The sequence below is a fragment of the Talpa occidentalis genome, unplaced genomic scaffold (assembly GCF_014898055.3).
Source record: "Talpa occidentalis isolate TD23 unplaced genomic scaffold, MPIMG_talOcc4v2.1 talOcc4.10, whole genome shotgun sequence".
NCBI classification, from domain to species: Eukaryota; Metazoa; Chordata; class Mammalia; order Eulipotyphla; family Talpidae; genus Talpa; species Talpa occidentalis.
This window is the reverse complement of record NW_023600993.1, coordinates 104,391,408-104,404,201: the sequence shown is the minus strand read 5'-3', so window position 1 is coordinate 104,404,201 and position 12,794 is coordinate 104,391,408. Positions and strand designations below refer to the sequence as shown.

At 54.4% G+C, this 12,794-nt stretch overlaps 1 protein-coding gene across 2 annotated transcripts in view; it reads left to right on the top strand.

Annotated features, from left to right (window-relative positions):
• Positions 1–12,794, top strand: part of LOC119236848 (serine/threonine-protein phosphatase 4 regulatory subunit 1-like) — a 61,961-nt gene that overhangs the window by 46,969 nt on the left and 2,198 nt on the right. The window contains exons 11-19 of one of the 2 annotated variants that reach the window (XM_037500800.2): positions 868–1,334; positions 2,721–2,902; positions 5,380–5,475; positions 6,287–6,472; positions 6,708–6,869; positions 7,620–7,720; positions 9,083–9,203; positions 10,007–10,141; positions 12,610–12,751. In XM_037500800.2, coding sequence (XP_037356697.1) covers positions 868–1,334; positions 2,721–2,902; positions 5,380–5,475; positions 6,287–6,472; positions 6,708–6,869; positions 7,620–7,720; positions 9,083–9,203; positions 10,007–10,141; positions 12,610–12,751 — 1,592 coding nt within the window. Of the gene's footprint in view, positions 1–867; positions 1,335–2,720; positions 2,903–5,379; positions 5,476–6,286; positions 6,473–6,707; positions 6,870–7,619; positions 7,721–9,082; positions 9,227–10,006; positions 10,142–12,609; positions 12,752–12,794 lie in introns of those variants that run through there. The other variant, XM_037500809.1, reaches the window with a different exon arrangement.

Sequence of the window (12,794 nt, the reverse complement as noted above, 5' to 3'; positions counted from 1 at the left end):
TCAGATAAAATATTCAGAGAGTAGTGATTAAATAACCTATAAAGAAATTTTTCTCTTACTTTTGATTAATGAAGTTCTTTGGATCATTTACTTAGGGAAAAATGTGAAGTCTCCCAGTTACATGGACTCTTTCAAGCACATAGAGGCTGAGTCCTCACCCACTTTTAGTAGACCCTGCAGTTTTTCTAGTACATTCTAGTGATCAGTCTTGGGTATTTTTTCACATCTTTTCTCTGAGGATGATGGCCCATACTCAGCAGACCGATTGGAGTAGTTTCTAAGTGTTTCTCCATCGTTAATATTGTTCAGGGCTGTGAGCATGAGTCATTTACATCCCAGATAATACAAATCCTTTTAAAGATTGGTGCCTCCTTCCTGCCATCATTTTCCATCCAAATTCATTGAGTTTCTGCCATACTTCCGACCAGTGTGCACCCACCTACCTCATCAAGTGGTTAACAACTAGCCAGCACTTCCAGCCTTGGCACCATTTATTTTCTAATGCCTGCCCCCTGGTGGAGGTGCTAACGAGCAGTAAGTGCAGGAAGTCTTTGTACTGAAGGTGTCTCAGCAGAAGCCGGGCTAATTCACCACTTGAATAGAATGGAGCGATTGGCTGAACTTTTACTGTGCTATTTTCAGTGCACATAATACTCCCAGTGGGGCAGAGGGGACTTGATTGGGGCTCTTATCCTCCTATGAGGTCATTACCTTCTGGCCCTGGGAGACACACAGAGGGGAGGCCGGAGGTCGGGGGCCACGGGGTGAGGAGGACCAGGCTTTGCCGGATGTGGGCCTCATGTTTCCCCATCCGATTTCCTGTCTTATCCATGGTGCTAAAAGTGTACTTTCTTCAATTTAACCTAGTTCACCAAAGCCAGTGCACACAGAGCCGGGCCTGTCCGCAGAACGTACCTCGGCCAAAACCAGCTCTGTCCTGCCCATCAGCAGCTCCTCTCTTGGCCTACCGGAAAATCCAGTGGCAGACTCTGTCCTGGCAGGAGCTGGGTTGACCAGGCTGTCCCCAGAGGCCAGTGCCATCTCACAGCTTCCTGACATTCATCTTAAAAATCTCCCCGTCGAAAGCCAGCCTGGGCCAGATTCCTGCGCCTGCCCAGGGGGGCCTGAGGATACATTCAATAATTTCCTTTATTGGCGAACTCCTCTCCCTGATATAAGCAAGGACTTAGAGCTGTTGCTGAGCGAGGCCGGGCCGCAGGAGGAGAGCACTGGCCGACCCGAAGCTGTGCACAGTCACTGTGTGGCCAGGAGTGAGATTCAGAAAGTCCTGGAGAGTTTGCAGGAGCATATTATCAACAACCCGGACGTTCAAGGTAAATGCCCATCAGGCAGGCCTGCCCTGCGATCCATACCCATTATCACGCCGCTGCTTTCTCTAAACAGCGCTCTATTTGTATTCATCCTTTAGTTGGAGAAAATTGGAAAAAACACCACTGGCTGCTGTTGCTGGGCAAAGATTTGTGAAGCTTTCGGGAAAGGAGATGTGAAAATCCAGTTAGCCCTGCGATTATGCTTTGTCTTTAAATTTATAAAGGCAATTAAGTCGGTGTTTGTGGGGGAGTGAGTGTGTGCAACATGTCGCTCCTAATGGCCGCAGACAGAGTCTGCGTGGGGAAGCGCTTCTGAAGCTGGACTGGCCTCCAGGCAGGGACCTAGACTGGGGCGTGAGGCCCTCAGAGTCTGGTTGAGGGGGCTGCGGACCCCAGTGTCTGGCGTGGCAAGGGCTGGCGTCATTGTGGGCATGGCCAGCCTTGGAAGCACAGGGCAGGAAACCAGTCCTTCCTGGGCATGGAGGAAATGTCTGTGAGAGGACCTTGCAGAGCAGGGGACACTTGGCCTGGTATCTGAAGACCGCGAGGGAACACAGTGGTGTGTGCGGAGGCCAGGCTTGGTGACATCTGCATCTGCATGGGTGACCATTTCTCTGTGAGGAGGCCCCACAGCTTTTACCAGGCCCAGGGGATCTGGACCCCCAGGAGAGTCACATCAGGTATTTGTGGACTGGATGTGTCTGGAAGGGCCTGGTTGCTTCACTGTGGGGTGGACCCTGGCCCTGGGCAGTAGAGAAACCCCTATGCCTTCTGGACTTACTGAGTCCCCGGGCCTGTTAAATTGAACTCAGAAAACGGGATGCAGGAAGGTGTGTGTGCGCGTGTGTGTGGGGTGGTTGAAGACAGGGAAGCATCAATCTGTTTTTCCAGAAGGGCATGTGAAATATGTCGTCTTTGCTGTTGGGAGAGTCTCAAACATTCGTGCTGGGGGCAGAAAGGATGAGCTGTCCTTGGGGCTCGGCGGAGCCTCACTCATCTTGTGCATATGGATGGCTCAGTCCTCGCCTATGCGTGCGCCCGAGGGTGGCCCCGCTGTGTGAAGGGAGCATCAGCCCCTCACCCAGGCAATGGCCCCCTGCGTGGCATCCTTCAGGGCCACGGCCTTGTCTTCCTGTGACACACGATGGCGTCAAGTTGCTGAGGGTGGCTTTTGAGTTCAGGTTTGCAGCTCTGTGCACGACTAGGGATTACTTCAAGTTAATGGCCGGGAATGTCCCCTCCTCACGGAGAGCTGGCTCTGGGGCCTAGAACGCGAGCTGTGAGCACTGTTCCCTGAGCCCCCGGCTGGGTGTCCTGTTGGGGGGCCCCTACACTGAATCCCCTCCAGCCAAGCGAGTCATTAACATTCCTGAACTTCTCTTCTGGCAGCTCAAGTCCAGGTATTGTCAGCTGCCCTGAGAGCTGCCCAGCTGGACTCTGTGAGCGAGCCCGTGTGCACGCCGGGAGGGCCCCACGGAGCCAGCACCTCGGACCCCAGCCCCAGCCCCGACGGGCCCATGGCCGCACCCTCCCTGGACGGGCTCTCCAGGGCCAGGGCATTGCAAAGCACAGTAAGTGTGTGCCTGTCCCTCAGCCACCGAGGACGTGACAGAAATCACCAGGCTGCCTTTTCTTTTATTAATATATCCCGGCAGAGATGATAAATGGTGAATTTAATTTTATTCTTAAGGTCATGTTTTGGATAACTAGACAACCAATCAATCAGGTGATTGATAACCCTGATTCTCCTCCACAAAAACGGGAGTGGGGAGACCAAAAAGTGCCTTCCCTCCTCCCTGTTCCCCTAAGAGGATGGGAGCTGGGGGTCAGCCCCGTAACCCTCCGCGCCCCTGCTCATAGCTGTTTCCCACTCTGAAGAGCACTGGGAGGGGTTTGGCAGAGGCCTCGGGGTGCTCCCGGCCTCCAGCCCCCATGGCAGAGCCCCTTTCCACGGCGTCTCCTGTGGTGCTCACCTCTTTCTGTTCTGCGGTCTAGACCCCGCAGTCTGGGCGGGGCCTGACTTCTCCCTCACTTCCAGTCTCTCCAAAGCTTTCTAGCTTTTTGGTGGTTGAGGCTTCCCTGCCTTCCTCATTTCTACTGAACTTGTGCTTGGGCTGAGTTGGGTTGGGGCTTTTCACTGGCGCCTTAGTAGAGACGCAGACTCTGGGAGAGGCCCGTGAGCCTGAAGTTGAGGGCATGGGCCGGCTCCTTTCCCGGTGCCCCGGGGAACGGTCTCTTCAGCATCTCATCCTCAGCTCGCAGGCCAGCACTTGCTCCAGTCACACAGTCTCTAACTTGATTTTACCAGTCGAACTAATTTATCACTTCCCCTGCCACTTTGGCCTGTTCCAATGTAGCAAAATAAAGCAAAGATGGTCAGGGTCTGGCGGTAAAGTGTGTGAGTTTGGTAATGCTGCCTTTGATTAGTAAGACACAAGATGATGTCCTAGTTGCCGGTTTTGAAAATATTAGCAAGAAAACTCACATCCTTGCCCGCTACCTGGACTGTGCGGGTGGCTCAGCCGGGGCTGCGGCCCTACGGGGCTGCCTTGTCCTATAACAGACGTGAGAGGGAAAAACGCAGGAGAGCCCGTGCCTTGGTGCCGGCTCCTAGAATGATGGGGCCGAGGGACTCGGCTCCGCCGTTGGGTGCTGACCCGGGCGCAGGCACTTGAATGCACAGCCCATTCCTCACGTCCCAGCGGGGTGGGTCAGGATGTGTCCAGGTGCACAAGAAGGAGGAGGAAAGGAAAGTCAAAAAACTCAAACCCAAAGCGTTGTCCTCTCTCTGGATGAGGACAGAGGTGGGAGGCTGGGGGTGCACTTGGCCTTGGCCTTGACCCTGGCGCGCCGGCTCGGCTGTCTTAGTCCCGAAACGCCCCGTGGTGGAAGCACCTGTTCCTGCCAGGTGGCTTTTCCAGGTGACCTCACTGTGCTGGCTGGGGTGACCTTGACTTGGGGTGCTTGACTTGAGCCTTAATAAGGCTGGGGTAAGTGCTGCCCATCCCCACTGCACTGAAGACTTTTGAACTAAAGTAATTCCTGCAAAAATATTGATGATTTATTATTTATTAATACATGGGAATTTATTAACTCAGAGAAATTGAGGTCTTAGGTTATCATACCAAAATATTTCTGTTTTATTATGTTCTCTACTAAAATAAGCAGCACATTTCAGGGAAAGGACTGGGAATTGAAGGTTCTGGTGGTGTGTCTCGGGGCAGCCAAGCATCTATTGGTATATTAATCGACTTTCCCGGATCATCTATTGAGCTGATTTGTCAGGATCCATTGAGCTGGCAGACAGTGTGACATTTCCAGTGCAAGTCGGAAATCCATGTTATGGTTGAAGAAGAAGGTCAGGTCCATCTCAGCTAATGCTAATCAATGATCAGAGACCAATATGTCACCGCTGAATGTTCTCGCTCATTTTAATTGTTAACCTAATGGAGAGTTCATCAGCAGACATTACTAGTGTTTGCACAAGTGAAAACTGAGAATCAGCTTTCTGAGTAAACACTTCTGTGTCAGCTGCATCTCTTCACTCAAATTAAATGGGTCTTCCGCCTGCCTCTCCACCCTCCCTCCACCCAGCATTGCTGCAACCTCCGGTTCCCAGGAAAAGCGGGGTTTGTCACTATTCCATGCGAGCCACACCCTGCCTTCTGGAGTGCTCTGCCTCCAGCTGGAGACCACCTGAGGGTGCCGGTCCTGACGGAGCTTGGGGCCAGTCAGAACAGTGGCTGCAGAGCCTAGTGGGCGGTGCTCCTCACCTGAGCCTCATCCTTGTGGAAGTTCCTCCCGCCATCTTGGAATTACACGGTGGCTCTGGCTCTCACAGTGACTGGTCTAGACAGCGCCACATTAGCTGTGCAGATGTGTGCTGTAGTGTCTGGGGAGGCGCAGTGGACTGGGAGGGAAGCTCTTCTCTTGGTCCCTGGATCACCTCTGGCCTTGAAGCGGGTTCTCAGGAGTGGGGAGCAGTGGGGGTGGTGGCTCAGCTCACTCCTCTGCAGCAAGTCAGTGACCTGCCCGACCCCCTCTGCAGGATCCAGGCCAGCCCCGAGGCGGCCCCAGTGGCTGTGTGGAGACCACGCAGGGACCTGACCCCATCCTGATTGAGGAGAATAAATCCAAATTGCAGGTTTGTTTCTTGGGGGGAAAAAAAAAGCAGCTCCAAACTGTACATTTTCTGGAATTAAATTTAAGAATGGCCATTGAAAATCAAATATTTTTCTTCCATCAATATTTATGACATATCTTAGTTCACAATCTGGGTTACTAATGTTTCCTCTCTAACTTAAAGTGCAGTCTAAAATAGTCTCTAGAGTTTTCTGAACAATCTAGAATAGTATTTTAATAAAGCAAATCAAATGAGAGAATTTGACATCTCTGTGTTAACATGTATGCAAGTCATTTTGCTTTTTTCCCCTGGAAGGTTTTTGGTCTTTCATTGAGCCACGTTTGGCTTTGCCCCGCCTCACGGATTGGCTCCTTGTGCTACCCACATTTCCTTAAACCATCAAATGATTGTGCCCCTTTGACCTTACTGAGGTACAGGGAGCGGGCTGTCTTAGGAGGCAGAGTAAGCAGTCCATCAGTTGGGAAACGGTGGTAACAGTCCGAGTTAGGGGCCAGGCTGCTTGTGAGACCAGAGAAGGCAGCGCCTGTTCTTAAGGGCCCTCTGCCCAGACTGGTCAGCCTTTGATTCCAGACTGTTCTCTAGGACATCACGGGTAGGACAGACTTACGAAAGATGAGCATGAGCGTTGCTTTACCTCCAGTCCCCGTTGAAAGCTCACTTCCTGGATAATCAGGTGCCTGCCAATAGGAAGCCTATAGCTTCTGGAGGGTCTCCCGTGCCGCTGAGCATTCTGCTCTGCTGTTCCCCCCGGTTTGCCCTGAGCGGCCTCCACCCCTGCTGCATGACAGCCTGTTTCTCCCCCATGCCACAGGACGTCATTCCTCAGCCCCTGCTGGACCAGTACGTGTCCATGACCGATCCGGCGCGCGCCCAGACCGTGGACACAGACATAGCCAAGCACTGTGCCTACAGCCTCCCGGGGGTGGCGCTCACGCTGGGCAGGCAGAATTGGCACTGCTTGAAAGACACGTATGAGACGCTGGCTTCCGATGTGCAGGTATGTGGACTTTCCAGACGTGCACAGGGAGGTGGGTCCCCCAATCAGGAAGGCGCAGGAAGCAGCGGCGAAGCTTGGCGGCTGTCCGGCGTGGATGCTGGTCTCTGGTCTCTGATGAGATCAGGCTTTCAGTGGCCAGCACCTGCGTGCCCGGTCTGCTCTAGAAAGGCCTCTTGCACTCTTGCTGATGTGGACTTGCATTGCTGCATGTGACGTGTGTGCTGTGTGCCCCCAGTGGAAGGTGCGTCGGACCCTTGCCTTCTCCATCCACGAGCTGGCCGTGATTCTCGGGGATCAGTTAACAGCCGCTGACCTGGTACCCATCTTCAACGGATTTTTAAAGGACCTGGATGAAGTGCGAATAGGGGTTCTTAAGCACCTGTATGATTTCCTAAAGGTAGGAAAAAGGATTAAAAGCAAAACCAGGCAATTTCTTAAAACCCTGGAGAGAAGTATCAGTGGGGGCAAAAAAGGGCCCGGCTGGGTTTGCCCAGTGGACACGTGCGGTCCGGGCCCTCCCGCGGGGGTCTCCCCATGGTGGGTAAATGTTTTGGTAGCTCCCCTCCCGAGCCGCCACTCTTAGAATCCAGGTTCTGGGGGTGGGGGAGGCCGTAGCCCAGGCCTCTGGTGTGGCTGTGGGCCCGCCGGGGGAGCCCTGCGGGAAGGGGTCTCCTCTGCAAGGTGCTGCTGCTTCCCTTCTTGCCTTTTTTCCTCCTAAATAATTAGTAAACATGAGAGCTTCACATTGACCTAGAGATACCAGTCATTCGCACTGACACTGGGGGGGGGCGCCCACGGCCTGCTGCCCCCAGGGCCCCAGGGCTGTGCCCCTCCGGGGAAGCAGCGGTGGCTTCATCTTCTGAGCACACACAGACTTGTTTTTGCTTTATTTAAGGCAGGAAATTATGAAAGAAGCAAGAGCCAGAGGGCATCTAGAAGTATACAAGCACATGTGGTAGCCAGGGACGCGGTGGTGGGCGTTCAGGGTCGCACTGGGTGTCAGTCAAGGGCACCGCGGTGGCCGTGGGGGTCGGGGGAGCAGCCCCTCTGCCTGCCACGGTGTCTGGCCTGAAACAGCGAGTGTGTGGGAGCGTTGGGGGTGGGGGGTGCTACATTGATATTTATATATACATTTTTTGAAAAATAGTTGCTTCATGAAGACCAGAGGAGAGAATATCTTTATCAGCTTCAAGAATTTGTAGTGACCGATAACAGCAGGAACTGGAGGTTTCGGTATGAACTAGCAGAGTAAGTAGAACCTGTTTGGGGAAAGGAGAAGGCAAATTAAGAGGGAATAATTTTTAATTTCCCTGCCTTATAATTGATTTCTAGGCCAGCAGTAATAGTGTTCTTTTGGATAAAGAGATTATGTTTTTATTAAGGCATAAACCGAATTCCAAAACCCTAAGCACAAACACCACAGTCCCCGGGAGACACTCGGTTTCGGTGGAGGCGGGCTGGAGGCGCTCGGAACCGGAGTGGCCTGCTGTTCCGAGAGCTGATTTATTCGGGCCAGATAAAAGATGAATCACCCGCGCTTCAGTATTTCCCTTTTAATCGGGGCGGGTTTTGCCGAAGCTCCCCGGAGCCCTCTGCGCACGGCCTGCTCGCGGGCGGCGCGGGGTCCGCGGGAAATCGCGCCCCGGGGAGAGACAAAAGGCCTCCCCCGCGGCTGTCGGATGAGAGCGCCCCGGGGTGGCCGCGCCCGACCCGGCCCCCGCAGGGCCTCGCGCCCCACCTGCAGGGCGCGCGGGGCGCAGGGGTCTCGGGTTTCACCCGCGGGACGCACGCCCGCGCGTCTGGGGCTCACTTTCCGCGGCGCCCCGAGGAGCCTCGCCGAGACCGGCCCCCGGGCCTCGCGCCGTGCCGGCGAGACTGGCGGGTGCGGGCGCCCCGAAAGGTGGCCGCGGCTCGGTCTGATCCCGGCGCTTCCCGAGACCCGGGCGCGGGCCGGACGCGTCTCCCGCGCGCTCGGCGCGCCCTCTAGCGGCCCGCGGCCCGGCGGAACCGGGCCGGGCCGGGCCGGCTGTCACCCGCCGGCCGCGGTTACGGGGCCGGGGCCGCTGAGCCCGCGCCGCGGCACAGAGTCACCCCCCGGGCCGCCCCCCGCCGCCCCCCAATCTCCTTTCCCCTCCCGGTGCCACCGGCCGCTCTCCCCCGCGCCCCGCCCGCGCCTTGGGGGCCCCGCGGGGCGGGGGAGGGGGGGAGGGAAGGGGGGGCCGGCGCGTCGCCCCACCCGGCTGGGCCCCGCGGGGTCCCCCGGGCCGGCGCCCCGAGGCCGCCCGCGAACGTGGAAAATCCAATTTGCAGCTTCAGCGGCCCCGGCCCCCCCACCCGGCTGCGGGGTGCGTGTCCTTTCCAGCTCGCGGCCGGAGGAAAGTATTAAATCCCCGTCCATAAATTCCTCGGCCTGCTTTACAAAGTTTAATTTATTTCCTTCTTGTTTGATGTGTGCGTGGGATGAGGACTGGGGGCTCGCCCCGCCCGCCGCGCAGCCCCCCAGGTGCCCGGCCGCGCCCCAGCCGGCTGCTGTCCGGCCCCGAGGTGAGGGCCAAGAGAGGTGAACACGGTGTGGTTCCCCCCAAACCAGTTTCTGATTTCCCGCTGCAGACAGCTGATCCTGCTCCTGGAGCTCTACGACCCCGGCGACGTCCACGAGCATTTGGTGCAGATCGCGCTGACGCTGTGCGCGGACAGGGTGTCCCGGGTCCGCGGCGTCGCCGCCAGACTAGTAAGGCCCGCGCCGCTCGCTTTGTGAGTTTTGGAAACAGGGATATTTATGTGTCTTCCATGTTCAGTCCTGTGGTATTGTTTTTTGGGGGGGACTGAATTTGTCAGTTTACCCCTGAAACCGGCTCTTAAATTTTGCAATCAGGACCCACGTAACCGCTGCAGCTGATGTTTATGTATTTATGCATCTATTCTGGATGTAGAAGGTCTGGTTGGAGGAGGGTGTGCATAAATCCCCCCTGCATGAACCCTTTCAGCAGCACCTTAGTGTTTCGTCTTAAACGGGTTGGATTTACTCCACAGCTTGGTTTTGTGGAGAAGTGTTTGATGCGCAGAAGCGCCAGCCTGGACAAGCTGATCCGGACTGATGTGGGCTTGTGCCGGCTGAATACTGCAGGGGGGATCTCATTGGAAAATATTGATTTACTGAGGTGCTCTGATGGTATTAAAATGTTATGAAAATGACATGTTCTGAAAGGTAATGATTTAGTTATTAGGCAAAGGGACATTCTCTAAAATTTGGAACCTTAAGATTAATAATGTATTTTTCTAATGTCAGTCCCTTTTAAAATTTCATTTTTATGAAGGGTTTTATGTGAGTGTATGTGTATGGGCATGGCCATATTTTTAAACATCCTTTTTCTCTGTGTTCTAATGATTACCATGACAAAAATTACTTCTCCCCTCCTTATAAATTCATTTTAAAGGTGGAAGGTGCATAAAAATGTCTAGTTGCCGTGTAGAGCCGTGTTCATAATTCAAATAGATGGCGGCTCTTCCGTGGCGCTCTTGATGTTTTCACAGGTCGTGGCGATTCTGCAGAAGTTCTCTTCCCACCGCGAGAGTGCCCTGGGCTTGGACTGCATCAATGAGCTCATCCTGCGCTTCCGGCACTGCTCCAAGTGGGTTGGAAGACAAGCCTTCGCTTTCATTTGTCAGGTTAGCATGACCTGGGGGGCTCTGCCCCCGTGGCGGACATGTTCCAGGTGTCGGTGGCAGGTGCACCCCCTGGGGACTTGCAGGAACTTGGGGAGGTTTTGGCCAAGCCCGTGGGGCGAAGTGACTTGCCTGGACTGAGTCCCCCCTTAGATACTGACTGAGCTCCTGCTGCTGTGTGCCCAGCATGCTCTGGGCTCCGGAGCCTGAGTGAGCAAGCTCTTCTGCCTGGTGAGGGCGGGTGGCCAGGCCTGGAGTCCTGCAGCCGTCACACCCTCTCCAGGGGTCCGTTTACTCCCCCCCCCCCCGCCCCTCCTTCCCCACAGCCTGCCGTTTTGGAGGGAAGGTGGGTGAAGAACAGAGCAGTGGGTTGGGGAGGCTACCCGGTCTCCTCCGAGTGAAGTCCGTGGCAGCCCCTGCAGCTCCTTGGGTCTCCCTGCCTGTGTACCACCTTCACATGGAGGACGTGTGGGCCTGGGGGTGACAGCTGCTGTCTCCTGAAACTTCTGTGTGCCAGGCATCTCCTCGTACATCTTGTCCTCAGTAATAGGACCCTCCACTGATTGTGCTTGGCGGACCCATCGACTTCTAGGTCAGGCTTTTTTTTAAAGATGAAGCTGTTGAAGCTCAGAAAGGTGAAGTGTCTTGCTGAGATCGCACAGGAAATGTAAAGCCATACTTTTTTTTTTTTTGCTGCTAGCGTGCTGTTTGAAAGGTTTTCACTTTTCATTGTGCATCTCTCCAAGTGTATACAAAGGTGGAGGGGTTGGGATAGTGAATCCCCCCAAACCCCACCCAGCTGTGCCAACAGCACTGAAAGCCAGGATTAGACATCAGCTGGCTCCAGGCTCCAAAGCCCCTTTACGCTCCCTGCTCCCTAATAACTGGTCCTCACAGAGCGTTCACCAGCGCCCCCTGTTGGGCAGGAGGGGCATCACAGGGGTGCTTTGGCTACCCAGTCTGAGAAGTGCAGCTCTGGCAGCCAGAGAACCCCACTCTCAAGCCACAGGCCCAGGCTGCAGCGTTTTCTGAAGAAGCCAATGTACCATTCACCTCATTTTGTGAAGAAAGAGTCAATGAAATGATTTTGCTTTTATTTTTTCATTATTTATCTGAGATTTAGAAAATCCATGATGCAACTAAAGGAAAAGATACCAACTAATTTTGTTGAAGAAAAATCACTGCGTTTTTACAGCTTTTGGCTTTCACTAATTAATTATTAGAGATTTAGAAAGCCCACGGTAACACAAAAGGAGAGGCTACTCAGCCAGGAGGACAGCCTTGGGGTCACGCTGCTGATTATTCACATAGCCAGCCTGGGAGACTGGCCCTCTCCATGCATGGCCGATCCTGCTGCCTCCTGGAGGCCCCGGCGCCACGCCTCCTCCGAGTCACGTGCCTGGCTTCTGTGCCTGAGGCCTTCGTGGGCTGACTCACCCAGGTCACCTCGCAGGGCACCGGGACATGCCTTCTATTTTTTTTTTTTTTTTAAATAATAAATTTTATTTTTATATTCCCCATACAATTGCAACCCCCCCATTCTGATCCCAATCCCTCCCCTCCCGTCCCCCACCCCCCCAAAAGTGTCTCTGTTTCATAGTTTTTTGTTGATTCTGATTTTCACTTTCTTATAGTTATTCATTTTCCTGGTCCCTTATTTAAGTTTTCTAGATTCCTGCTATGAGTGAGACCATCCGGTATTTTTCTTTTTCTTTTTGGCTTATTTCGCTGAGCATGATCCCTTCCAGCGCCATCCATGTTGCTGCAAATTGCAGGGACATGCCTTCTAAATTGCCTCTGCAGTTGTTGTCCGCAGCAGGGAGCTGGGATTTAGGGCCCATGGGCCTGACTTGGCCTCTCCATGGTGCTGCTTGCTGATCTCAAGACCAGCACTTCCTTCTCCGTGAAATGAGGCTAATCCCGACGGCAAGAGCAGCTGCGAGGGTTAACTGAGAGAATTCTGGTGACTGGGGCAGGAGCGCGGGGCAAAGGCTGGGGTGCTACAGGTGTTCACAGGGCTGGGGCTGAGATGTAGCAGGCGTGGCCCCTGCCCCCAGAGCCTGAGGGTCATGGAGATGAGGGTTCCTATTCTCAGCAGGCGCTAACTAGACTGCCTAAGTGACCTGCCGTCCCTGACACTTCTCCACTGGACACACGAGGACACTGAGACCCAGAGAGGAGGCGCCACTTCTCAGAGGCCAGCTTTTCAAACCTAGACCTGCACCTCTGCTTCCTCCACCATCAAGGCCCCCCTGGTAGCCCAGAGCATCCTAATGAATCATAAAGCATTAGCTGTGCTCCTGATTCAATTCAGTGATTCAGAGTTTGAAATTCACACACACACGCCCCTCTACCTCAGACCAGCGCATCCTGAAATGATTTCTTAGGAGTGACAGAAGTGTCAGTTTAAGAAAAACACGCTACTGCCTGCTGACGGTGTCAATTCTTTGGCTGTGGCTTCCTCTCCGCAGGCGGTGGTGAGCGCCGAGTGCATCCCCGTGAGCCAGTTTGTCGAACACTTACTCCCCAACCTTCTGAGCCTGGCGTCGGACCCCGTACCAAACGTCAGGGTTCTGCTCGCCAAGGCTCTGAGGCAGACGCTCCTGGAAAAGGGTATGTGGCCATGTGGCCGTTTTTCTGAACTTGTACCTGTAAA